We start from the raw sequence: 24917 nt of genomic DNA on the forward strand, positions 1-24917 counted from the left end.
GCAGGGGCTTTTGGAAGATCTATATTGCTCCCAAACTGACCCAAAGATGCTCCTTGCATGACGTTTCCTAACGTCATGCAAGCGCACCGCCTGGGTATGAAAGCACCCATTGTAATGAATGGGAGGCAGTTTTCAGGTGCTATTTCTAGCAATAAAACTGCCTCAGTGTCTTAATTTCTATGATTTGTTGAGTTGATACGGTTATTTTTTTACCCTCTCCCCTTTGGCCCCAGCGCTCTTTCGTACAATCCTAACGAACTGTAATATAACGATCACTTTATCCGCCTTGCCATCCTCTACCTCAGGACACACGTGGCTAAAAGGCAGCTGCTGATTCGCCCTCGGCCTTTCATTCCCCGCTCCCATTGGTCGCTCCGCCCTAGTAGCGAGGCCGCCATCTTGGAGAGGGCATGGAGGCGAGAGGGTGACTTTCTCACCGGCGCTCGGCCTGGACTGCAGGTAAGGAGCTCAGACAGGGTCGCCGGGACTCCGCTCTCCGCGGCGGGTGTGAATGAGGCTAGTAGGACGGCTATAGGGAGCTGCGGAGAGCAGCGAAAGGTGAAGTCCGGGAGGGAGTTAATAAGGCGGCCGCTCATTGGACGTTGGGGAGTGCCCGAGTCAGTATGAAGGCACATGAATAGGCGGAGGGGGAGGGGAGAGAGAAGAGCAGACACAACATATACAGTTGTGCTGTGCCCTCAGACACTGGGTTCTTGTGTATTGTGGGGGACAGAGAGAGGAGAGACTCCTGAGACACCAAAAGGGGCGGGAGAGATGCCCTAGAACTGGTGGAAGGGATTGCTATGTGATCAGTGTAGGTATAGACAGCAAACACGGACATCATTGTACACAAGCAAGCAGACAGTCATGTGTGCACCAGGCAGGTCACGTGTCCATTGGATATCAGCAGGCTGAGATGGCATTTCAGCTTCAGCCATTATATTGCAATTATAAAATATCTATATGGCTCTTTTCACAGGGGCCTTGTCTGTTGTGATCAGCAGGAGATCTGTGGATCAGAGGGGATGGAAAAGATGGCACTTGTGCCTGATTACTTTTTTCCTCCTTTACAAGATGTGAAGCCCAATGGACCCATGTCAGGTCTAGGGATGGGTGGATTTAAATAGACAATCTGTCATGCTTTGTTCTAAAAAAAAAAAAAAAAAACTTTGAAAATGTGTAATTTTTTTTCCTACCTAGATGGACTTGAGGGCAAGGGGATGTAAACAGATCCAGTGCTTATCAGGTCAGCCTGACAGTTTTTTCTGGTGGACCTGATTGGAAGCTCCATGCAAGTCTTGGGTCCAAAAAAAACCCCATGAAAAAGACCACGCACTAGAGCTGCGTGATTCTGGCCAAAATGAGAATCATGATTTTTTTTGCTTACAATAAAAAGATCACGATTCTCGCAACGTAAAATCTTTCACATTATACAAAAAAAAGTAACTTTACTGGTTCGTTTTAGTTTTTTTTTTTTTTTTTTTTTCCTTTTTTAATTCGTTAAAGTCGTTTTTTTTCCAAAAAAATGCATTATAAAGACTGCTGCGCAAATACAGTGACATAAAATATTGCAACCACCATTTTATTCTCTAGGGTTTCTAAGTAATTTTCTAGCCAAAAAAAATAATACTGATTTTAACTTGTAAGCAACAAGTGTCAGAAAAAGGTTTAGCCTTTAACCACTTCCCGCCCGGCTTATAACAGATTGAAGGCCGGGAAGTGGGTCTGTTATCCTGACTGGGCATCACATGACATCCAGCAGGATAACATGCTGATGCGTGGCCCGCAGCGCGATCGTGGAGAGTCAGTCTGACACTGACACGCCGCATCTCCGATCATAAGAAGCCTCTGACAGAGGTGGTTCTCCCTTTCAGGGTTGGGGGTTCTGTGCTGATAATCAACACATTCTAATTGGTGCCCAGTCAGTGCCCCATCATAACCCCCTGCCAGTGCCAATCAGTGCCCAGCATTAACACCTGTCAGTACCTACCCAATCAGTGCTGCCCATCAGTGACCATCAATTCTACATATCAGTGCCCGTCAGTGAAGGAGAAAACAACATTTTATAACAAAGCTCAAAATTGTTCTCTGCAGGAAGGGGCGAAAGTTCCTGGTATTGAAGTGGTTAAAGCGGAGTTCCACCCTAAAAAATGTTTTACCTATAAACAAACATTTGGGGGAATTTTTTTTTTATACTTACCCTAAACTCCTAATCTGCCACTTCCTGGTCTGCGAAACTCTTCGGGGCTTCCTCCCTCGCCTATGCTCCTGGGAAATGATCATTTCCCACGAGTCTGTGGGCAGTATTGTGCTTGGTTCTTTGTCTTGTTATTTGCGTTGTCATAACAATGGGGCAGGACCTTCCTCTGTCGCTGCCCGTTGTTATGGCAACGTTACAAACAATCGGCGATACGGCCACCGTTGAATCGCGCATCTGCGAGATCGAGAGGTGCAATGCTGGTTACCCAGCCTGCATCTTCCAGGAAGCAAACACGATTGGGCTTCATATGCTCACATTAATAATGGTAACAGTCACAAATGGAGTACGGCAATATTACTGTAAGGATTATATATCTTTGAATAATATATTAAGAACATTGTATACTCTTATTTAAATTACGTTAAAAATAATACTAGGATAAAAAAAAAAAAGTTATCACCGGAACTCCGCTTTAAGTGGTTAAACCTGACCTCCTTTGCAGATGGAAGTTCATTCCTTTGATCTGAAAGAACCCAGAGATTCATTGGGGTTGATTTACTAAAGGCATATATTTCATTGTGCACTTGGAAGTGCAGTCACTGTAAATCTGAGGGGAAGCTCTGAAATGAGTGGAAGCTCTGCTAATTTTATCATCCAATCGCGTGCAAGCAAAAATGCTGTTTTTTTATTTTTTATTGTCCTTGCATATTCCCCTTTAGATCTACAGCGACTTTACTTCCAAGTGCACATGTGGTGAAAAGTGGATTTGCCTTTAGTAAATAACCCCCATTGTTTATCTTTTATCGCTGTTGATAAACATTTGCGTCTGAGGTGTTTTTTACCGATGTTTTTCTCTGCAATTGTTTTATGAATTGGGGAAATGCTGGATTAAGATTATGAGAGGGGTTGAATCACGATCCTTATTTTATTTTATTTTTTCGACTGATTGTGCAGCTCTACCGTCTGTTTTTAGCTAGAGAGATTTACTTTCTATATTTCTCCCAGTGACTATTATCACCATAACTGAAAGTTTTATTCACTCCAGTATGAAAGCCCAAGGGCTAAAAATAGCGCCGCTTTACCACCGACGCCCCCCGTGGCTCAGTGTGAAAGGACTCTTAAGGTAGGGGTGTCCAATCATTTGACCTTCCTGGGCCACATTGGAAGAAGAGGAATTGTCCTGAACCACACATAAAATACACTAACATTAACCGCTTCCTGACCAGCCGCCGCAGTTTTATTGCGGCAGAATGGCACAGCTGGGCGAAACAACGTTTTGTTATGTCGCTTCGCTCTGTGGCCACTAGGAGCATGCGCTGCTCACCCCTGGAGCTGATGTCAGTGCAAAAAAAAAATTATATATATATATATATAATTATTATTTTTTTTTTTTTCTAAATTGACACAATTTTTTGTTTATAGCGCAAAAATAAAAACCGCAGAGATGACCAAATACCACCAAAAGAAATCTCTATTTGTGGGGGAAAAAAAAGGTCATCAATTTTGTTTGGGTGCAGCTTCGCATAGGGGTGCAACAGATCGTCACGAGTCACCCCGCTCGGATCGGCACACGTCGCGGTCCGCGGAGCACTCCGCGGTCTCGGCATTAGGAAAGGCCGCGGCTTCGGCCTAGCTCGGAAGCGGCGGCCATCTTTCTGCACCCATGCCGTTTACACTGTGATCGCTCCATCAAATGACAGAGCGATCACTTGTAAACAAACCGGCGTCATGTCATGACGGTTCCTCCCTCCCCTCTCTATAATGATCTGTACAGTGGAGGGGAGAGATCAGTGTCAGCAGTGCTGTGGGCTGGATCTGTAGTGCCCACAGTGCTGCTCTGTGACAGCCATCCCTCCATACTCTGCCAATTCCCTGCCAATACCCTGCCGATACCCAGCCATACTCTGTGATACTCAGCCATGCGCAGCCGTACCCAGTCATACTCAGCCAATATTACAGTGGGGGAGAGGATGAGGATATTACAGTGGGGACTATATGGTGGTGGAATTTTCACAGATTTTTGCAAATTCAATTATTTGCTGATCCGAAAAATGATCTGATCCATGAGTTTTTTGATCCGTTGCACCTCTAGCTTCCGCGACCAATTATGCAATTGTCAGTTAAAGCGACGCAGTGCCAAATCGCAAAAGATGGGCTGGTCATTCAGCAGCCAAATCTTCCGGGGCTGAATTGGTTAAGGAAAGCTGATGAGCAGAAAAGTCGGGCAGATCACACATTAATGATCGCTGATATCGATAATTTACCTATCTTGCTAAAAAAACTTACTTTTTTTTGTATTTTTATTTATATTATAAAAGTAAAGGAGGGCAACATAAAACTAGTGCTATATTTGATACTGTTTTAGATAAACTAATGCATCAATATCTGGTTCGATGGATGTAGTAGCAATTCTCAATGAGTTCTTAAAGTGCCCATCAGATATTTTGGTTCAAATTTTTTCCCTTTATGTGCTCATCTTTGAAAAGAATTGCTCACAAATATAGGTGCTGCTGAAAACTGATGACATGAATAAAGCTGGATTGTGAAACGTGGCATCTTTTTCTTTGAGAAGATAAAATATTTAAAAGTCCAGTAAAGAGACACTATCAAATTTTTCTTCAGCCGAATGTGTTCCCTAAGTGTAAATGCATTTTTACCAAACCCCCCACCAAAAAAAATTATAATTTTAACCTCTTCACGATATCACTATAGCCAAAAGACTGCTACAGCATGGGCCTAAATTGCCGGGAGGTCGTCCTTGTATGTCCTTCCGTGCTCACGCTGCCTGTGCGCTCTGATCAGCAAATCCATGAGACTCGGCTGATCAGAGTAAGGGGTCGATTCCGGGCCCTTTACCACGTGATACGCTGTCAGCCAATGACAGTGGATCACATGATGTAAACGGAAGCCAGTAATCTGCTTCTTTTTTTTTTTTTTTCCCCTCATGCTGACAGTGTTTATCAGCTTGTGTAAATGGGACATCCTGGCTGTTTCATCCAGTTTGGAATGATGTCCTGATCCAAAGAGGGTCTGTGGTGTACCAAATACCTTCTACTTCTTAACCACTTGCCGCTCGCCCTATAACAAAATGACGGTGGCAAAGTGGTTTCATAATCCTGATCGGACGTCATATGACGTGATCAGGATTTTGAGCCGCTGCGCGCCCCCAGGGGCGAGCATCGCGGCGATCGTTGTTGCGGGGTGTCAAGTCTGACACCCTGCAACTACGATCTCGGTAAAGAGTCTAAAACGGAGACTCTTTACCATGTGATCAGCCGTGTCCAATCATGGCTGATCACAGTGTAAATAGGAAGAGCCGGTGATCAGCTTTTCCTCACTAGCGAGTAGAGGAGAGCCGATTGGCTGCTCCTCTGACAGGGGGGGTCTGTGCTGATCGATTATCAGCACAGCCCCCCTCCCCTCCCCAAAGATGCCCACACTGGACCACCAGGGACGCCACCAGACCACCAGGGATGCCCAGGACAAGGTATGCCACCCTAGACCACCAGGGATTCCAGTCAGTGCCACAGTGGATGCCAATCAGTGCCCACAATGGGCATCACTGATTGGCATGCATTATTGTTTGGCACTGATTGGCATCCATTAGTACAGTATATTATAATACAATGCCGCCCATCAGTGCCTATCCATGCCCATCCGTGCCACCTATCCATGCCCATCCGTGCCGCCCATCCATGCCAATCCGTGCCAGCTATCAGTGCCAATTTGTGCCACCTATCAGTGCCGCCTCTCAGTGCCACATATCAGTGTCCATCAATGCCACCTCATCGGTGCCCATCAGTGTAACCCCATCAGTGAAGGAGAAAACTTACTTATTTACAAAGTTTTGAAACTGAAACAAAAAAAAACATTTTTTTTTCAAAATTTTCGGTATTTTTTTATTTGTAGCGCAAAAAATAAAAACCGTAGAGGTGATCAAATACCACCAAAAGAAAGCTCTATTTGTGGGAAAACAATGATAAAAATTTCGAATGGGTACAGTGTAGCATGACTGCACAATTGTCGTTCAAAGTGCGACAGCGCTGAAAGCTCAAAATTGGTTAGGGCAGGAAGGTGTTTAAGTGCCCGGTATTGAAGTGGTTAATAATAGACTTCACTGTGCTGCTAGGCATTGATTAAGCCTTTGGATTTCTTTGTATCTAGATCTAGACTTGTGCCTGTTCACAACTTTATCCCAGAGATTTTTTGACAGTGCCTCACCACGCATTGTTGATTGTTTGCTTCAGTTGCACTATCGGGGACTGAAATACTCCTGGAAAGCTCTTTCCATGTTGAGCTAATCAAAATGCCCACAGCTGATCTGTTGAAATGATGGCTTTGTGTGCTACTGAGAAGGCGATTGCCTTTTTTTTCTGGCATGTTGGTGTTCTATCTTTCACGTCGATGTTATGAGTTGCACTGAGTAAATACAGCTGGATAAAACAAAAACGGTGTCTGTCTTCATTTCAGGCTGCAAATAAACAAAATGTGATTATTTTAAAGGGGGTGATTCTTTTCTATACTGTACATAGATGCATTAGTCCAAGCTGGATCAATGCAACTATGTATAAAATATCCAAACCTGGAATTCCTCTTTAAAGTGGTTTCTTCCTTCTCCTGAAAGTGGTTGTAAACCCCCCCCCACAACTTTGTCCCATGTAAATCAGCATAAAAAACCCCAATGAACAATGCTTGTAGATATCTCCTTACTTAGTATTGTTGTAATCCTTGTTGTTCTGTAGAATGAAGTCACTGAGCATGCCCAGATCTCCCCTGATTTACGGCACACTCTCTGTCATATCTATCGGTTATCAGGACTTCCTACGGCACAGCGCTGAACACTGCTAATCACTCAGAGCTTCCTCCTACACACCATGTGACCATGTGACCTCACATACAGTCTAAACTTGGCCATTACTGCAGTCTTATCAGCTGAAGCTGATAAGTATGACAAAGCCAAACATTAGACATCGGCACAAGTAAATACTATGAAATAAACAAGTCCGCTATGAACAGGGAAGCAGGGTTGCCATAGAAACGTTGGATTGAGAAGGAGGCTTGGTCAACAGTACAGGAAGTGCTCAATGTAAGGGCGGAAATACACTCCACTGTGGACTCTGAGAACAATACTTAAGATGGTGCTGCCTAACCCCTGGAAACAAGTTTTTTAAAGTTTCTTTAAACAGTAAGTACTAACAGCGCTTTACTGCATATTCAAATTAATACTAATTATCTATAATTCTAAAAATGCAGTACCACCATTAGTCTTAGTGACTAACACCAATCAATATCCAAGAGAAGTTTTAAAAGGAAAATAACTCAATGCATATAAAACAGTCCAACATAGGGTGCATCAGAATATTTCCAATAGTCTATTTTTGAGGGACATGCAGGGCAATAGAAAAGAAGTCCTCCCGTGCAGCTGGCAATTATCAGAGTCCTACACCTTCACCGTTTGCACCGCTGTGTGGATCCCCTTAAATGGCTGCTTACCAGAAGCTTGCAACTTAGAAGCCTGTCTGTTTTAATCACGGTAGGTAGGCACCTCTTGTTTCCTCCTGCTCCCTCCGCTATATTCTGGTGTCCTCGTTGGTATTAAGCGTGAAAGAAATGCAAGGGGACCAACATTTCTTTCACGCTTAATACCAACCGTGATTAAAACAGACAGGCTTCTAAGTTGCAAGCTTCTGGTAAGCGCCCATTTAAGGGGATCCACACAGCGGTGAAGGTGTAGGATTCTGATTATTGCCAGCTACACGGGAGGACTTCTTTACTATTACTATTACCCAGCATGTCCCTCAAAAATTGGAAATATTGGAAATATTCTGATGCACCCTATGTTGGACTGTTTTATATGCATTGAGTTATTTTCCTTTTAAAACTTCTCTTGGATATTGATTGGTGTTAGGCCGCGTACACATGGGCGGACTGTCTGCCCAACTTAGTCCGCCGAAACACATTTCAGCGGATAGTCCGCTCGTGTGTGGGCTTCAGCGGACTTTTTCAGCGGACAGTCTGGCGGACTAAGTCTTTCGGAATGTTGGAAAGACTGTCCGTCGGACTCGCATTTCAGCGGACAGTCCGCCTGTGTGTGTGCCAGTCCGCCCTACTTTTGAAATGAGCGGACTTTTCCCGCCCAGAGAAAAGTCCGCTCATTTCGAGCGGGTATCCAGGTAGGCTGGGGCCCGCGACTCTTGTATGGACTTAAAGGGGAACCCCAACGCCTAAAAAAATCGGCGTGGGGGTCCCCCCAAGTCCACAACAGACCCTTGTCCGAGCACGTTAGCCGGCCGGCCAGGAAAGGGGGGCGAGCGAGCGCCCCCCCCCCCCCTCCTGAGCCGTACCAGGCCGCGTGCCCTCAACATGGGGGGTGCCTTGGGGAAGGGGGGGCCGCGCGGCCCCCCCACCCCAAAGCACCTTGTCCCCATGTTGATGAGGACAAGGGCCTCTTCCTGACAACCCTGGCCGTTGGTTGTCAGGGTCTGCGGGCGGGGGGCTTATCGGAATCCGGGAGCCCCCTTTAATAAGGGGGCCCCCGGATACCGGCCCCCCACCCTATGTGAATGAGTATGGGGTACAATGTACCCCTACCCATTCACCTGTGAAAAAAAGTAAAAAAAAAACACAACACAGGGTTAAAATATTTTATTGCACAGCTCCGGGGGTCTTCCGTCTTCGGGGGTCTTCTCGCCGGACTCCTCCGCTATCTTCTTGTAGCTCTTTTGCTAGCGGAGGAGTCCGGCTTTCTTCCGTGCCGCCGGCCTCTTCTCCCGACTTCGGGGGTCTTGTCCCCCTCTTCGGTTCTTCTGCCGGGCCACCGCGCCTTCTTATAGCTCTTTTACAGGTGGTGGCCCGGTCTTCTGTCGTCGCCGCCGCCGCCTTCCGTTCTTCTTCTTCTTCTTCTTCTTCTTCTCCAGGAGATGTTGCCTCGACGATCTCTCCGGCCGGAATGCCAGAGCCTCGCTGCGCGGCCACTTATATAGTGACAATGGGGCGGTGTCACATGGCTTTATGTCACATGGGTTGGTGTCACATGGTGACCCATGTGACATCAACCCATGTGACGAGCCCATGTGACATATACCATATGACACCGCCCCATTGTCACTATATAAGTGGCCGCGCAGCGCGGCTCTGGCATTCCGGCCGGAGAGATCGTCGAGGCAACATCTCCTGGAGAAGAAGAAGAACGGAAGGCGGCGGCGGCGACAGAAGACCGGGCCACCGCCTGTAAAAGAGCTATAAGAAGGCGCGGTGGCCCGGCAGAAGAACCGAAGAGGGGGACAAGACCCCCGAAGTCGGGAGAAGAGGCCGGCGGCGCGGAAGAAAGCCGGACTCCTCTGCTAGCAAAAGAGCTACAAGAAGATAGCGGAGGAGTCCGGCGAGAAGACTCCCGAAGACGGAAGACCCCCGGAGCTGTGCAATAAAATATTTTAACCCTGTGTTGTGTTTTTTTTTGTACTTTTTTTCACAGGTGAATGGGTAGGGGTACATTGTACCCCATACTCATTCACATAGGGTGGGGGGCCGGTATCCGGGGGCCCCCTTATTAAAGGGGGCTCCCGGATTCCGATAACCCCCCCGCCCGCAGACCCCGACAACCAACGGCCAGGGTTGTCGGGAAGAGGCCCTTGTCCTCATCAACATGGGGACAAGGTGCTTTGGGGTGGGGGGGCCGCGCGGCCCCCCCTTCCCCAAGGCACCCCCCATGTTGAGGGCACGCGGCCTGGTACGGCTCAGGAGGGGGGGCGCTCGCTCGCCCCCCTTTCCTGGCCGGCCGGCTAGCGTGCTCGGACAAGGGTCTGTTGTGGACTTGGGGGGACCCCCACGCCGATTTTTTTTAGGCGTTGGGTTCCCCTTTAAGTCCATTCCAGGCGGCGGGGTCAGCGACGTCTGCTTCGCGGGCCCCGCCTACCTGGAGACGCGCTCGAAATGAGCGGACTTTCCTCCGCGTGTGTGGGCGAGTCCGTTCATTTCAAAAGTAGGGCGGATTGTATGGCGGACTTAGTCCGCCGTATTAGTCCGCTCAAAAAGTGCCGTGTGTGGGCAAGTCCGTTCATTCAAAAGTTGAACGGACTGTCTGTCGGATTGTCTGACGAACTTAGTTGGGCAGACAATCCGCCCGTGTGTACGCGGCCTTAGTCACTAAGACTAATGGTGGTACACCAAACATATGTGGACTGCATTTTTAGAATTATAGATAATTTGTATTAATTTGAATATGCAGTAAAGCGCTGTTAGTGCTTGATTCTTTTTTAGATCAATCACATTAGTTACATTGTTATTTTAATACATAATAGCTGCTAAATGATAAAAAGAGAGAGATTTGCATTCTAGCAATAGAATCTTATTTTACTGTTTTACTTGAGCGCTGAGGTCAGATATACCTGAAATGTAGTATATATGTACATATTCTCTGGTTTGTTGTGAAAGTTTAAACAGTGAGTAATATGCGATTTGGGCTGGATTACAGTGGCTATAGTCTGATAATGACTTGTTATAATGGATTAAATGAAAAGAAGCATCAGAGTGGGAGAGTTTACTTCCTCTTTAACAACAAGGTTCTTCACTCTCTCCAATTCCTATACATTACAAAGAGATCTCCCTTCATTGTTGGATTTACTGGCTGTAGAGTGGATCTCTCGGCCATGTATGCTTCAGGTTTACCAACTGCTTTTTGTGTCTTTTCTAAAGTTCCCTTAACCACTTCAATACAGGGCACTTAAACACCTTCCTGCCCAGACCAATTTTGAGCTTTCAGCGCTGTCGCACTTTGAATGACAATTGCGCGGTCATGCTACACTGTACCCAAATGAAATTTTTATCATTTTTTTCCCCACAAATAGAGCTTTCTTTTGGTGGTATTTGATCACCTCTGCGGTTTTTATTTTTTGTGCTACAAATAAAAAAATACCGAAAATTTTGAAAAAAAAAATTTTTTTTTTGTTTTCAGTTTCAAAACTTTGTAAATAAGTACGTTTTCTCCTTCACGGATGGGCACTGATGGGGCTACACTGATGGGCACTGATAAGGTGGCACTGATGGGCACCAATGAAGTGGCACTGATGAGGTGGCATTGATGGACACTGATAGGCGACACGGATGGGCGACACGGATGGACACTGATAGGTGGCACAAATTGGCACTGATAGGTGGCACAAATTGGCACTGATAGCTGGCACGTATTGGCATGGATGGGCGGCACAGATGGGCATGGGTAGGCGGCACAGATGGGCATTGGTAGGCGGCACAGATGGGCACGGGTGGGCACTGATAGGCGGCACAGGTGGGCACTGATAGGCGGCACAGGTGGGCACTCATTAGCGGCACAGGTGGGCACTCATTAGCGTCACAGGTGGGCACTCATTAGCAACACAGGTGTTATACTGTACTAATGGATGCCAATCAGTGCCAAACAATAATGCATGCCAATCAGTGATGCCCATTGTGGGCACTGATTGCCATCCATTATGGGCACTGATTGGCATCCATTGTGCCTGACTGGCATCCCTGGTGGTCTAGGGAGGATTACCTCTGCTGGGCATCTATGGTGGTCTGGTGGCATCCCTGGTGGTCCAGTGTGGGCATCCTCGGGGGGGCTGTGCTGATAATCGATCAGCACAGACCCCCCCTGTCAGAGGAGCAGCCGATCGGCTCTCCTCTACTCGCGTCTGACAGACGCGAGTGAGGAAAAGCCGATCACTGGCTCTTCCCATTTACACTGTGATCAGCCGTGATTGGACACGGCTGATCACGTGGTAAAGAGTCTCCGTCGGAGACTCTTTACCGAGATCGTAGTTGCCGGGTGTCAGACTGACACCCCGCAACAACGATCGCCGCGATGCGCGCCCCCGGGGGCGCGCAGCGGCTCATAATCCTGATCACGTCATATGACGTCCGGTTAGGATTATGAAACCACTTTGCCGCCGTCTATTTGTAATAGGGTGGGCGGCAAGTGGTTAAAGAGGAAGTAAACTCTCCCACTCTGATGCTTCTTTTCATTTAGTCCATTATAATTAGTAATTATCAAACTATAGCCACTGTAATCCAGCCCAAATCGCATATTACTTACTGTTTAAAGAAACTTTAAAAAAACTTGTTTCCAGGGGTTAGGCAGCACCATCTTAAGTATTGTTTTCTGAGTCCACAGTGGAGTGTATTTTCGCCCTTACATTGAGCACTTCCTGTACTGTTAACCAAGCCTCCTTCTCAAGCCAACGTTTCTATGGCAACCCTGCTTCCCTGTTCATAGCTGACTTGTTTTATTTCATAGTATTTACTTGTGCCGATTATCTAGTGTTTGCCTGTGTAAGTCTTATCAGCTTCAGCTGATAAGACTGCAGTAATGCTGTCCGATGGGCAGGTTTACACTGCATGTGATGTCACATGGTCACATGGGGTGTAGGAGGAAGCTCTGAGTGATTATGAAGTCTCCTGGGATTTCTGTGTTGTGCCGTAGAAAGTCCTGATAATAGATGGACAAATACACAGAGTGTGCCGTAAATCAGGGGAGATCTGGGCAAGCTCAGTGATGTCATTCTAAAGAACAAAAAGGATTACAATACTAAGCAAGTAAGGAAATATCTACAATCCGTGTTCATTAGGGTTTTGTATGCTGATTTACATGGCACAAAGTGTTGGGGGAGAGTTTACAACCACTTTAAGGCACAATTTGCCTCCCTTCTGCAGTTACCCTATAGCAGTGATGGCAAACCTTGGCACCCCAGATGTTTTGGAACTACCTTTCCCATGATGCTCATGCACTCTGCAGTGTAGCTGAGCATGGTAAATGTAGTTCCAAGGTTTGCCATCACTGCCCTATAGACATTAGCAAAAGAGGGTACTTTTATTCTTTTAGAGGGTAACAGCAGATACCTTATGAGCTAGTTAAATACTTCTGGAGGTTTCAGGATTACCCCCTTTTTTATTTATTTTTTTAATTTTTTTTCTTGTTTGGTGTTCCAAGAAGAACTTTCAGTACCCCCAAGGCCACAAGTGATTTTAACACACTATATCCAGTTTTGTTTGTTAAAGAGAAGTGCATGTTGAGGGTGCTTCCTACCAGATGCTACATTTTAGTGGCAAGAGAGCAAATCTGTGAAAAAAAAAACAATTGGGCCTGGTCAGGGTACTTTTGTTTTTTTTTTATCTTGCTTTCAGTAACGGTTCTCTTTAAAGCGATATTTTAAGTCCTTCAATTATGTTATACTTACCTGCTCTGTGTAGTGGTTTTGCACAGAGCAGCCCGGATCCTCCTCTTCTTGGGTCAAAGCCAATCAAGAGTGCAAGTCCCCGAAGATGCAAGGCTCTCGTGGACTTTGCTGGATTGAGAGGGGGCTTAGGTAAGTATTGGGGGGGGGGGGGGGGGGGCTGCTGCACACAGATTTATTTATTTTATTTTTTTACCTTCATGCATGGGGAAGAACCAATCATCTCTCAGGTTGCAGTCCTGAATTTTCATGGAAAAAACATTACTGGACTGATCGGGAATATATAAATCTGTTTTCTTTAGACATGGATGATCACTTCGATGGCACTGAGGTAACTGTGGAGTCTGAGGAAATGGAAGGAAACTATGTTCCTGCCAAGCCACCTGTTAAAAAGAAGAAATACAGAGGATGTACGGAGCAGAGAGATTCCATGAAGAAACCCAGGTTAGGACTTTATACCACATGAGATGAGGAAAGTGTCTTGTATCTTGTTGCCACAGGCATTGGAGAGTTTGGCAAATTATGCATTTTTCACAGACCCAGTAATACCTGGAGATGGAGTGAGACCAAGACAGAGGTGTGGGAATTGTAGATAAAGAGTGAGCCAGAGTCAGGGCAGGTGTATGTGGCTCATGAATGCTGAACTGGCTGAGCATGTGGTAGGTGGATTCATATTCAAAGAAACAAGCCAATATTGAGACAGATGAATGCAAATTTAGACCCTCTAGAGCAGCGGTCACTAAATGGTGGTCTGGTACCAGACCAAGTAACAGCCTGTGCGGACCGCTGCCGTGCCACTGCCATAGCTGGGTATCTTCTCCCGGGCTTCCTGCCTGGCCACCAATGTCATCCTCATAGTGGGTGGTGGTGGCAGAAGCTGGAGATCAAGACGGGGGTGGGAGTTGCCAAGTTATGTTAACAAGCAGGGAGTGCAAAGGGGCGCTGTGTTGTGAAGGGAGCTGAGGACACTGTGGGACTGCTGTAAAGGGGACTACGATGTGAAAGGTATGCTGAAGATGATGTAAAATTCAGACCTCTGCTGGAAGGAAATTTTGCTGACCGGAACCTCCGTAAATTTTAATTCAAGACCTCTGCTCTAGAGGAATAAGGCCAGGGTCAGAAGCCAGAGGTCAGCTAAAGGGAGAGACATAATAGGTGTGTGTTGTAAGTGCATTACAACAGTAGGTCAGAGATTTGAAGGTATTACTGAAGACTATCCAGCACTTAGCATGTCTATGAACGTTCATAAGCCTAGAGATGTGTGTGTGTGTGTGTGTGTGTTAGAGCTAATGCATTGAGTTATGCATAGGAATTATTTAGCCTTTATTTCTGATAGCAACATGGATATTTTTTAATAAAAATTGTAGCAAAGAAATGTGACAGCCTATAACAGTACTGTTTTGAATTGTAGCTGTGCATCCTAGCAGTAATTATTTAAAGCCCTCCCACTCAGACTGTCTTGTCCTCTTAGAGGCAACCTGCCACACTGTGCCTGTGCTTTATGTAATGTGTGAAAAAGAAACATTATGCTGATCAAAAAATGAAACGGTGTCCTGCTTTGCAAATGTACACACAATGCAGTAGCTCACCCCAATCGAGTAGTAATAGTTTTTTTTTTGCAGGGTAAGTTCACCTTTACAGAAAAATCTATAAGGTGAACTTACACAGGACCCCCTCCTCAGCCCTAAGTCCTGCTGACCTGGATTGTGGTGGTCTCCTGTTCTGAGCCTTGGTATAGCTGCCTCAGGGGTCAGGGGCTTAGAAATCCCCACAGCTGAGTCTCCAAAACGTACCACGTACCATCGTCCATGTGAAAGGGGCCTTAATGAAGTATAGGCATCTTTTACCTATTCTGAAGTCACTTCGGACCGGTCATTTGACCTCCAGAGGCTGGCTTTGGTAAAGAGGAGAGATTGCTGCAGAGCCTGGGTGATAATGTCAATTAGACTTAATATGGGGTATCGATTGTCGCCTGTCCTTCCTCTACACTGAAGTTGTTACCAGGACCTGATTGTGTGACAGGAACAGAACAAGAATAGGGAAGTATAGGTAATTTTCCTTTTACAGGGAATGGTATAGGCTTAGATTGGGGGTGGGAGTAATTTTAAGCTTAATTAGGCTTTGATTTACCTTACATTAACAAAGGTTGGGACTTCAATGCAATAATGTCTCTCACACTCCAAGATCCTCAGTTTACCTGCATGATCTATAAATCTATATCTCTGTCATGTAACTTTAACAAAATGACCAAACAGGCTTAAAGTTTTATTACAGTTTTATTGTCATTTTGCTTTAAAGCATACCTGTCATCACCCAAAAGATACTGAACAGGCTTCAACGTTAAAATGCAGGCACCTTGCAGTGCAATGCACATGTCTTTTGGATACTTTCCCATGGTTCAGGTGTCCCAAATTCCAGTAAACTATAACATGCAAAATCCAACACTTCACGATAATGTGAAGAGCTTACTTTCCTTCTCCTTGGCCAATAAGACTGTGCATAATAATGACGGACCAGTAAGCATTTGGGAGGAGGCAAGCAAGCTCTTGACGCTCTCAGGAAGTATCAAACTTTCCATGTCACAGCTCCCTGGGAATCATACCACCATGCATCTCTTCCACCTGTGCCTATATAATATGCTGTAAAGCATGCTATTCCTGCATTGTAGTACTGTAACCTGGTTAGTGTGATTTGGGTAATGACAAGTTTACTTTGAATGTTTGTAAAACAAAAAACAACTTTTATTAAGTAAATTTAAGCATCTTCTCATGTTCCAGGTCAGCCTATTTGCTTTACTACTATGATATCTACCTCAAAGTCCAGCAAGAGGTACCTCATCTTCCCCAGTCCGAAATCAACAAGAAGATCAGCGAGAGCTGGAAACTACTGAGTGTAGCAGAGAAGAGCTATTACCTGGAGCGAGCCAAGTTAGAGAAGGAGGGTCTGGATCCTGTACGTGTACTGCCGCTTATAGGGGTTTTTATCAGAACTATGACTTGAAATAGATTCAAGAATTATTCTTTCAGTTAATTTATATATAGAAAATATTGCAGTCTTTGTGTTGTATTTTGGATATTGTATAATTCTGTATAGTGGAATAATGTAGAGTATAAGATTTCCTATTATTTGAGCCCAGTCTTGCCACAAAGAGTTAATCCAGCTCTGAGCAATCCTCTTATTGTTCAGTGAGATAAATCTTGACAAACAGAGAAAAACTTTGTCAAATCCTCCCCCCTTCCTCCCCCTTGCTGTGAGTGACAGGTGATTTACATATCTTGTGCACTAGCCTAAGAGATATGCATTATTTTTTAATTCCCACCCACTCCTTTCTTCTGCTGCTCTGCAAGGATTGGCTGTTCCACACCTCAGCATGATTTGGCATGCTGAAGTCATGTGGGGACTTTTCTGGATTTTGACTGGATGTTAGTGATCATTGGAGAAGTTCAGTGTAAGAAATACACAGGAGAAAATGCATGTTGATAAGGGGAGTGTAGAGGTCGGCTGGGAATCTGACATCACGACCCCACCCACTGAGCCCTGGAAAACAGACCCACCCACAAAATCTGCAGTTTTTCGGGTCTCATAGCAGACAGAGGGGAGACATTGGGGTGCAAGTGTTTAACCTTTTGGGTTTTATTGCTGTCTACAGGAGTATTAGATGCTGGCAAACAAATCTGTAGGCCAGCACAAAATAACCCCTCATACTACTAGCATGCCTTATTTTTTGCTAGTGGCCTAGAAGGATGGACCTCTTTATTCCCCTCTTTTCTGCTGTGTTAGACTAACCAAATTTTTGCTAGAACCTTTTCTTATTCTTCATGTTTTTAAACTCTTCGCTACATTGCTTCTAGAGTTTTATCCCCCTTTGCAGCTATCCAATGAGATCATCTTCAGTCTGGCTTTTGAAGTACCGCACCTGAAGCCTGCTTGACTGGACATTGGTGGGTAGCTTTGAAGTGACTTTTGTGCACTGGGTAGTAGTGGTGCTGGTAAAAGTTAGCTGCGGTGTACTTTCTAGGTCCAGTGCCACTGGGATTGCCTCAGTCCTTGTCTTGTCTCACTTAATGAGAAGGCAGGTCATGCGAAGCCTCGGGAGCTTATCTAATTTGTATATGTTCCTGGGCATTATTTCGCACTTCCTGCCTGAGTTAATGCTGTGGAACTGGGCACTGCCATCATCTGCTGGGAGAAGTGTCACGCCCATGCTCTCCTTCACACAATACAAAAATTATAAAGCATCTCCTCACACTGTTCCTGCTTACAAAAGCCCCATGGAAATTTGATTTTCATTCTGTTCCTACTGCCCGTCTACAGTGAATTTGGTCATTTCTGACCATCTAATCCTCACCTGCTATGAACTGTCTGTATTTCATAAGTACGCGAGGCCTTGCCTCTTACCCGGAGCATATGAGTTGCCTTACCATCATGCAATCACAGCACGTCTGGTTCTGGATACAGAGAGGACAATCCCACTATCGACTGCACCCAGCTCACGCCCTACTAACCGCTTTGGGGCGTCTTGCAGTGTACCGGCTAACGGTTCCAACATCTGTAGTCTGGAGTCATGTTGCCCTCTGCTGGCAGAGTGCATCCCATGTTTGAAGTTTCCATTGGCTCCCATCAGATGTGGCTAGATTCTCTGCTGTTTTGACTAAGCCGTTTACCACAGTCATGCAAGACTGATCAAAATCACCCTGTTATCTGCTGACTCAGACTGTAGAGGTCACAAGCAAGCTCTTGTACCTTCTCCATCATATTCTATGAGATTTATTCACAACCCTAATGACATCTGGATCATGTCTGATTCTGCGTTTTCTGAAGTTCTTGACTCAAAGGCTTGTTCCTAAAGAGTCACATTCTAGTGCTATTGGCCACAATTTTTAGGCAACCTTTTTGGCTTTTATTGATGCAGTGTGCTTCTCCCTGAACCTAACCAGTAACAGCCTGTTTCTTTGTACACAGCTCGAATGTTGAGACAACAGCCGGTCTAAAAAAAAAAAAATGTTTGTCATGTGTATATGTCAGTCTGTAGCTGTTTGATCGGCTTCTGTCAGACGTGCATGCTGGAAAACTGCAGATTTTCCTGCCGATTAGCGCTCTCAGCCAATGACAGAGCGCTGGTAGGAGTGTTTTGGCGGGGGTGGGCAGTCCCCCTGTCGGAACACAACAGCTCAGTTGGGGAGATCGCTGAACTAACCTTGCATGGTTAGTAAAGTGGCTCCGACCGGAGCTGTCAGGTTTTTTTTTTTTTTCAGGCAACCCTTCTGGCTTTAGGAACATACTGTGATGTAATCACTCTGAATTTAAAGAAATAGCCTTTTAATTTGTCGACTCCCTCAACTTGCTTCTCAATACCCTCCATACTTGGCTCCCCATCCATCTGCAAGGTCTGCTAAATTTTTAGACAAGCTATCTGCTAGAAAGGGGAGGGAGAAGGGGGACAGACCAAATACTGCAGCTGCTGACTTTTAATAATCAGACACTTACCTGTTCCAGGGTCCAGCGATGCGGGGGAACGAAGCCCCCTCCCCATTCCCCGCTCCGCTTGCGGTGCCGGCATTCTTACTGTGGGCACCCGGCTGTGCATGCGCGAGCGGCACTGTGCGCCGTGATACGTTGCACAGTCATCTGGGACACGTGACTAGAGGCGATTCAGTTCGCATTGTGCGCTATACAAGTATTTCATTCATTCATTCATTCATTCATTCATGACTGTGCGGCGCGAGGGAAAGTGATGTCACCAGCCCGGGCAACAAAGGAGGCAGACTACGAGGGATCCCCTAGCAACAGGCATTTAGAGGTGAGTAAATATATATTTCCAATTATTATTATTTTTTTTTTACTTTTTTTTTATTAATTTTGAGCCATTTTTTTATTTATTTTTTTGGTGGCAACACCACTTTAAGTATAAACATTGTAACAGTTTGTCAATGAAATAGACTGTGTGTAAGTGAAAAAAGTTTAACCACTTAAAGGGGTTGTAAAGGTAAATGTTTTTCTCCAGTCATCTTCCAGGACGGCACACCTGAGAGATGACTGGTCCACCTGACAGGAAACGCAATCAACAACAAGTTTAAAAGTCCCCACCCCTCCCTCAGACCCTCAGTTCTTGATTGTGTTTCCCACAGGATGGCAGAGAAACCAAGTTTCTCCTAATTTTTCAATTTTTTTGTAGGGTCTGGGACCCTATTTTTTCCCTGTGAGGTTTATCTTTTCCTGGGGCTTAGCAGACAGGGTCTGCGTTGCTCCCTTGTAATCCCCAGAGGACCTGGGGGAGATAGTAAAACCTCACTCAAGGTCTCTTTAGTGAAGCCTTATTGCAGCCTCGTGGGACAGGGGAGTTGTCCCAGTAGTTCTGCTCCCCATTCATGCCTTTGCCTACCTTGAAATGGTTTCGTTGGTGGAGTGAGGTGAGCTGCATTCTTCCTGAGTGCGGAACGCGGTTGGCGTGCGTTCCAGCACTACGGTGCATGTCCGGAAGTTCGGAGGCGTCACTTCCGGGTGTCGAGTTTCCGGAGGCCTGGCGTTTCCTGTGGTGGCTGGACGCACCGGCGTGCGTTCCAGCATCACGGCGCAGGACCGGAAGAGGCCGTACGTCATTTCCGGGCGACGGACCTCCCAAAGATGGCGCCGATCGGCGCTCTATTTAAACAGTAGAGGGTGCGGGGCGAAGCACCCAGACTTCCTTCTGGTAAAGCGATTTATATTGGCAGCATCTCCAAGGCAAACAGGGGGACGCTCAAGCATTGCACCTTCTCCAGCGATCCTGCAGGGCAGCGAAATCGCCATGGAAGTGGAAGGTCCGTCTGAGCAGACAGCCATTGAGGTCGCCACAGGGGGTGAGTGATCCAGCTGTGTTTTAGGGGCAGGGTACTCTGAGGCAGACCCCCCTTGCCCCTTTAGGACATGTGTAGCTAATTGTCTGTTTTTTGTTACTATTCCCAGGGACTGAAGGCTCTGCCCAGGGGTCAGCCTCTAGGTCTAAGGGAAAGGCTACCGCAAAGTCTAGGCGTTGTGGTTATTGAAATTCTAAGTTAGCACAAGACCACACCAAGCCTTTCTGCGATAGATGTATCTTTAAACTCGCAGGCAAGGAGACCGCTCAGGTCGTGAAGGAATGTAGGGCCTTACAAGCATAAATGTTGGCCACCCTTCAATCTTTTCAATCTACTCTAGTGAAAAGTTTGGATGAGGGTCCATCAGAGAGAGAGACTGCTCATTCACAAGAAAATGTTTCCACATCCTATGCGGAGAGTTCCCAGGGCCAAGTCTCCCTATTATCTGAGGTGGAGGAAGGCCAGGTCCCAGATTTTAGTTCTGGGGAGGAAGATTCAGACCAGGATAGCCAGGGGGAGGCTAAACTTGGGGGACTTTTGTTCTCGAGTGAGGACATGGAAGGCCTATTAAGAGCCATTTACACCTCAGAAGATATCCAGGTCCCCTCTGCTCAGGTCTCAGCGCAGGACAAAGTATATAGAGGTCTAGGAAGGTTGCAGACCAGAACCTTTCCCATCCACCAGTCTCTGAAGGAGATAATCCTCAGAGAATGGAAGGAACCCGAACGTAAGCTCCTCAAACTGAAAGCCTGGAAAAGAAGGTGTCCCTTTAAGGATGAGGAGGAGGAAAAGTTTTTTAAAACTCCTCGTTTGGATGCAGCCCTAGCGCAGGTGTCCAAGAGGTCCGATTTATCCTTTGAAGATTCTGGAAATATCCAGGATCAGATGGATAGAAAGTCTGAGACTTTACTCAAAAGGGCCTGGGAGGCGAATGCGGCAGCAATGGCGCCGGCTCTAGCTTCTGCCTGTGTAGCCAGGAATGCGGACACCTGGCTTGGCAAATTAATGGATCATGTCTCCCGGGGTAGGGAGTCTAAAGAAATCGTAGACTCGCTGGAGGTAATCAGTCGAGCGGTAGCATATGTGGCAGATGCAGCGGTGGAGACTATTAGGACCACAGCTAAGGCAGCAGCACTTTTAAACTCCGCCAGGAGGGCCCTATGGGTAAAGACCTGGGATGGAGATTTTACTTCCAAGTCTCGCCTATGCGGCATTCCCTTTGAGGGTTCCCTGCTCTTTGGGTCAGGCCTAGATCAGGTTTTGTCCCGATCTACTGAAAAGGGAAAGAAGTTCCCGGTGAGGCCCAAGAAGGAAAGGGGCAAGAAATTTTTTCGAGGCCCCTACTCAAAAACTCATCATAAAGGGAAAGTTGAACAGAGGAAGAAGTGGAACCTGGGAAAAGGGAAAGAAAAAAGTGCAATTCTTTTTTCCGGTTCCGGAGCCTCTCAGAAAGAAGGCAAATGACGCCACCGTAAAGGTAGGCGCAAGACTCAGCGACTTCCTTTCCCAGTGGAAAAGGATTACGCAGAGTCCATATATTTTAAATCTCTTAGAAGTGGGGTACAGACTGGAATTTCAAAGTCTTCCCCCACAGGAGTTTCTGATTACCTTTCCTCCCAGGGACCCAACCAAGGCAGAAGGGTTACTGAGAAATTTAAAGGTGCTGGCAGAGCAAGGGGTTATTGCTCCAGTACCAGCCAGTCAGTTAGCCCAGGGTTTTTACTCACACGTATTTGTAGTTCCAAAACCCTCAGGCAAGTTTCGGTTGATAATAAATTTGAGAAGACTCAACCGTTACTTACTTCACAAGAGGTTCAGGATGGAGAGTATTTACTCAGTAAGAAAACATCTTCAGAAAGGAGTTTTTATGGTCACTCTGGACCTAAAAGACGCATATCTACACGTACCCATTGCTCCCGAGCACCAGAAGTACCTACGCTTCGCAGTTTGCATACAGCAGAAGGTACAACACTGGCAGTTCAAAGCTCTTCCCTTTGGGCTGGCAGCAAGCCCAAGGGTATTCACAAAGGTGATGGCCGAAGTTGTAGCATACCTACACCTGCAGGGGATAGGGTTAATACCCTACCTGGACGACTTGCTGATCTACAGTGTGGATCAGAGGCAAGCAGTGATAGACAGAGACATCGTGTTAGAGACTCTGGAGACTTTGGGCTGGATGGTCAGTCGGGAGAAGTCCTCACTGACACCATCTCAGTCAAAACTATACCTAGGCTACCCGTTAGACTCGCAGGCACAGAAGGTATTCTTACCAACAGAGAAGGTAGTGAAGGTCCAGAATGCGGTTGTCACTCTTCTCGAAAGAGGAGAAGCCTCTCTGAGATATATAATGAGACTGTTGGGTCTCATGACCGCCTGCATACCGGCAGTAACCTGGGCACAACTCCATTCTCGGCAGCTTCAGACTTTCCTGCTTGCCTCATGGGGAGGAAAAAGAGAAACATTAGAGAACAGAGTATCCCTCACAGGTCTCTCTCTCTCTCTGCGGTGGTGGCTCGACCCACACAATTTGTCGAAAGGTCGCCCCTGGTCACAGGTAAACCCATTGGTCTTGACCACGGACGCCAGCGCTTGGGGTTGGGGGGCTCATCTGGGGGACCGATATACCCAGGGGTCCTGGAACCACAGCCAAGCCAGGGAATCTTCCAATTTCAGGGAGCTTCTGGCAGTAGGCAAGGCCCTAGACTATTTCCAAGAGCAGCTGCAGGACAGAGAGATTTAGGTCCTCTCAGACAACCTGGTCACGGTTGCATACCTAAATCACCTAGGGGGGACAAGGTCGGACAAACTAAAGCAGTTAGCACAGCAAATCCTTGGGGAAGCAGAAAGGAAGGTCCTTTCACTCTCAGCGATTCATATAAAAGGCGCACTCAATCTGCAGGCAGATTTCCTAAGCAGACAGCCCATCCTTCAGGGGGAATGGGGATTGAGCAAAGAAATCTTCTTCCTGGTGTGCAGACATTTTGGCAAGCCAGAAATAGATTTGTTCGCTTCCCGGGGGAATGCGAAGGTCCTCAGGTTTTTTCTCCCCTTACAAGGATCAAGAAGCAGAAGGCTTAGACGCTCTGGTACAGGTGTGGGATTTCAGGCTGGCTTATGCCTTTCCCCCACTGGTACTCCTTCCCAGAGTCCTACAGAAGTTAACCTACTCAAGGACAGACCTGGTGCTGATAGCACCCTGGTGGCCCAAGAGGGTTTGGTTTCCCACCATTCAGAGTCTCTCAATAGCTCCCCCGCTGCATCTGCCGGTGCAACGAGACCTGCTCAGTCAGGGTCCAATCTTTCACCCCGACCCGGGACGTCTCTCTCTGACAGCTTGGCTATTGAGAGGGAAATACTCAGCGACAGGGGCTGTTCGGAGAGAGTGATAGACACTCTTCTCCTCAGCAGGAAAGGCGTCACCAGAAAAATTTATGCAAAGGTCTGGAAAGTTTTCTCCCATTGGCTACAGTCTAAGGAGGGGGCTCTCCAGATGATACCTAGCATCCTAGACTTTCTTCAAGAGGGGGTGGACCAGGGTTTGGCAGTTAGCACCCTCAAGGTCCAGGTGGCAGCCCTGTCCGTGTTTTTTTGATAGGAAGCTAGGACAGGAGCCGCTGATAAAAAGATTTTTGATAGCCAGGGAAAGGATAGTTCCAGTTAGGTCAGTCAGTTGCCCTCCATGGGACCTGTCCCTGGTATTAGATGCCCTAACAAAGGGGCCTTTTGAGCCGGTGGCTCAAATTTCTGTTAAACTTTTATCATTTAAGCTGGCCTTCCTTCTGGCTATCACTACGGCCAGAAGGGTGGGTGATATACAGGCTCTTTCGATTAAAGAGCCGTTTTTGCGCATCCTGGAGGATAGGGTAATCCTCACTCAGGATCCTCTTTATTTGCCAAAGGTGGCTTCATTATTTCACAGATCACAGAAGATTATTCTCCCGTCTTTTTGCCAGAATCCCAAGAATAAGGAAGAGGAAAGGTTCCATTCCTTAGATGTTAGGCGTTGTCTCCTAGTCTATCTGGAAAGAGTGAAAGACTTTAGGAGATCCAGTCACTTATTGATCACCTTCTCAGGGAAGAGAAAGGGTCTACAAGCTTCTAAGACAACGATAGCTAGATGGGTTAGACAAACCATATCTATTGCTTATATGCAGGCAGGTAAACCAGTACCAACCCGCCTTAAGGCGCATTCTACCAGATCTCTGGCGACCTCCTGGGCAGAAAGGGAAGGCGCCTCAATCGACCAGATCTGCAGAGCAGCAACATGGACGAGCCATAGAACCTTTCTGAGGCACTACAGAGTGGAGCTGTTGTCCCCTCAGGATTTGGCATTTGGCAGGAAGGTCCTACAAGCGGTTGTCCCGCCCTAAAGGTAGCCCTGAACTTCTTGCTTATCGTCTCAGGTGTGCCATCCTGGAAGATGACTGGAGAAAATGACCAGTTACACTTTCCCGGTAACGGCTTTTCTAGGAAATCTTCCAGGACGGCAGGCCTACTTCCCTACCCTTGTTTTATTGGTGTGGTATATTGATTCCTCACAGAATGTTCCCTCTGACACCGGTGTGGGCTTTTCTTTACCATAACTGAGGGTCTGAGGGAGGGGTGGGGACTTTTAAACTTGTTGTTGATTGTGTTTCCTGTCAGGTGGACCAGTCATCTCTCAGGTGTGCC

The 24917-nt window shown here is 46.6% G+C and overlaps 1 protein-coding gene across 2 annotated transcripts in view; it reads left to right on the forward strand.

Moving 5' to 3' along the window:
* The first annotated feature begins 374 nt into the window (after nt 1-374).
* Nucleotides 375-24917, forward strand: part of HMGXB3 (HMG-box containing 3) — a 93286-nt gene continuing 68743 nt past the window's right edge. For both annotated transcript variants that reach the window (XM_077474328.1, XM_077474329.1), the window contains exons 1-3: nt 375-459; nt 13713-13854; nt 16188-16362. In XM_077474328.1, the coding sequence (XP_077330454.1) occupies nt 13715-13854; nt 16188-16362 (315 nt within the window). In that variant the 5' untranslated portion in view covers nt 375-459; nt 13713-13714. The remainder of the gene's footprint in view (nt 460-13712; nt 13855-16187; nt 16363-24917) is intronic.

This window comes from Lithobates pipiens, unplaced genomic scaffold, assembly GCF_037356315.1.
Source record: "Lithobates pipiens isolate NorthernLeopardFrog02 unplaced genomic scaffold, aLitPip1_a1.2 Scaffold_8, whole genome shotgun sequence".
Lineage (NCBI taxonomy): Eukaryota > Metazoa > Chordata > Amphibia > Anura > Ranidae > Lithobates > Lithobates pipiens.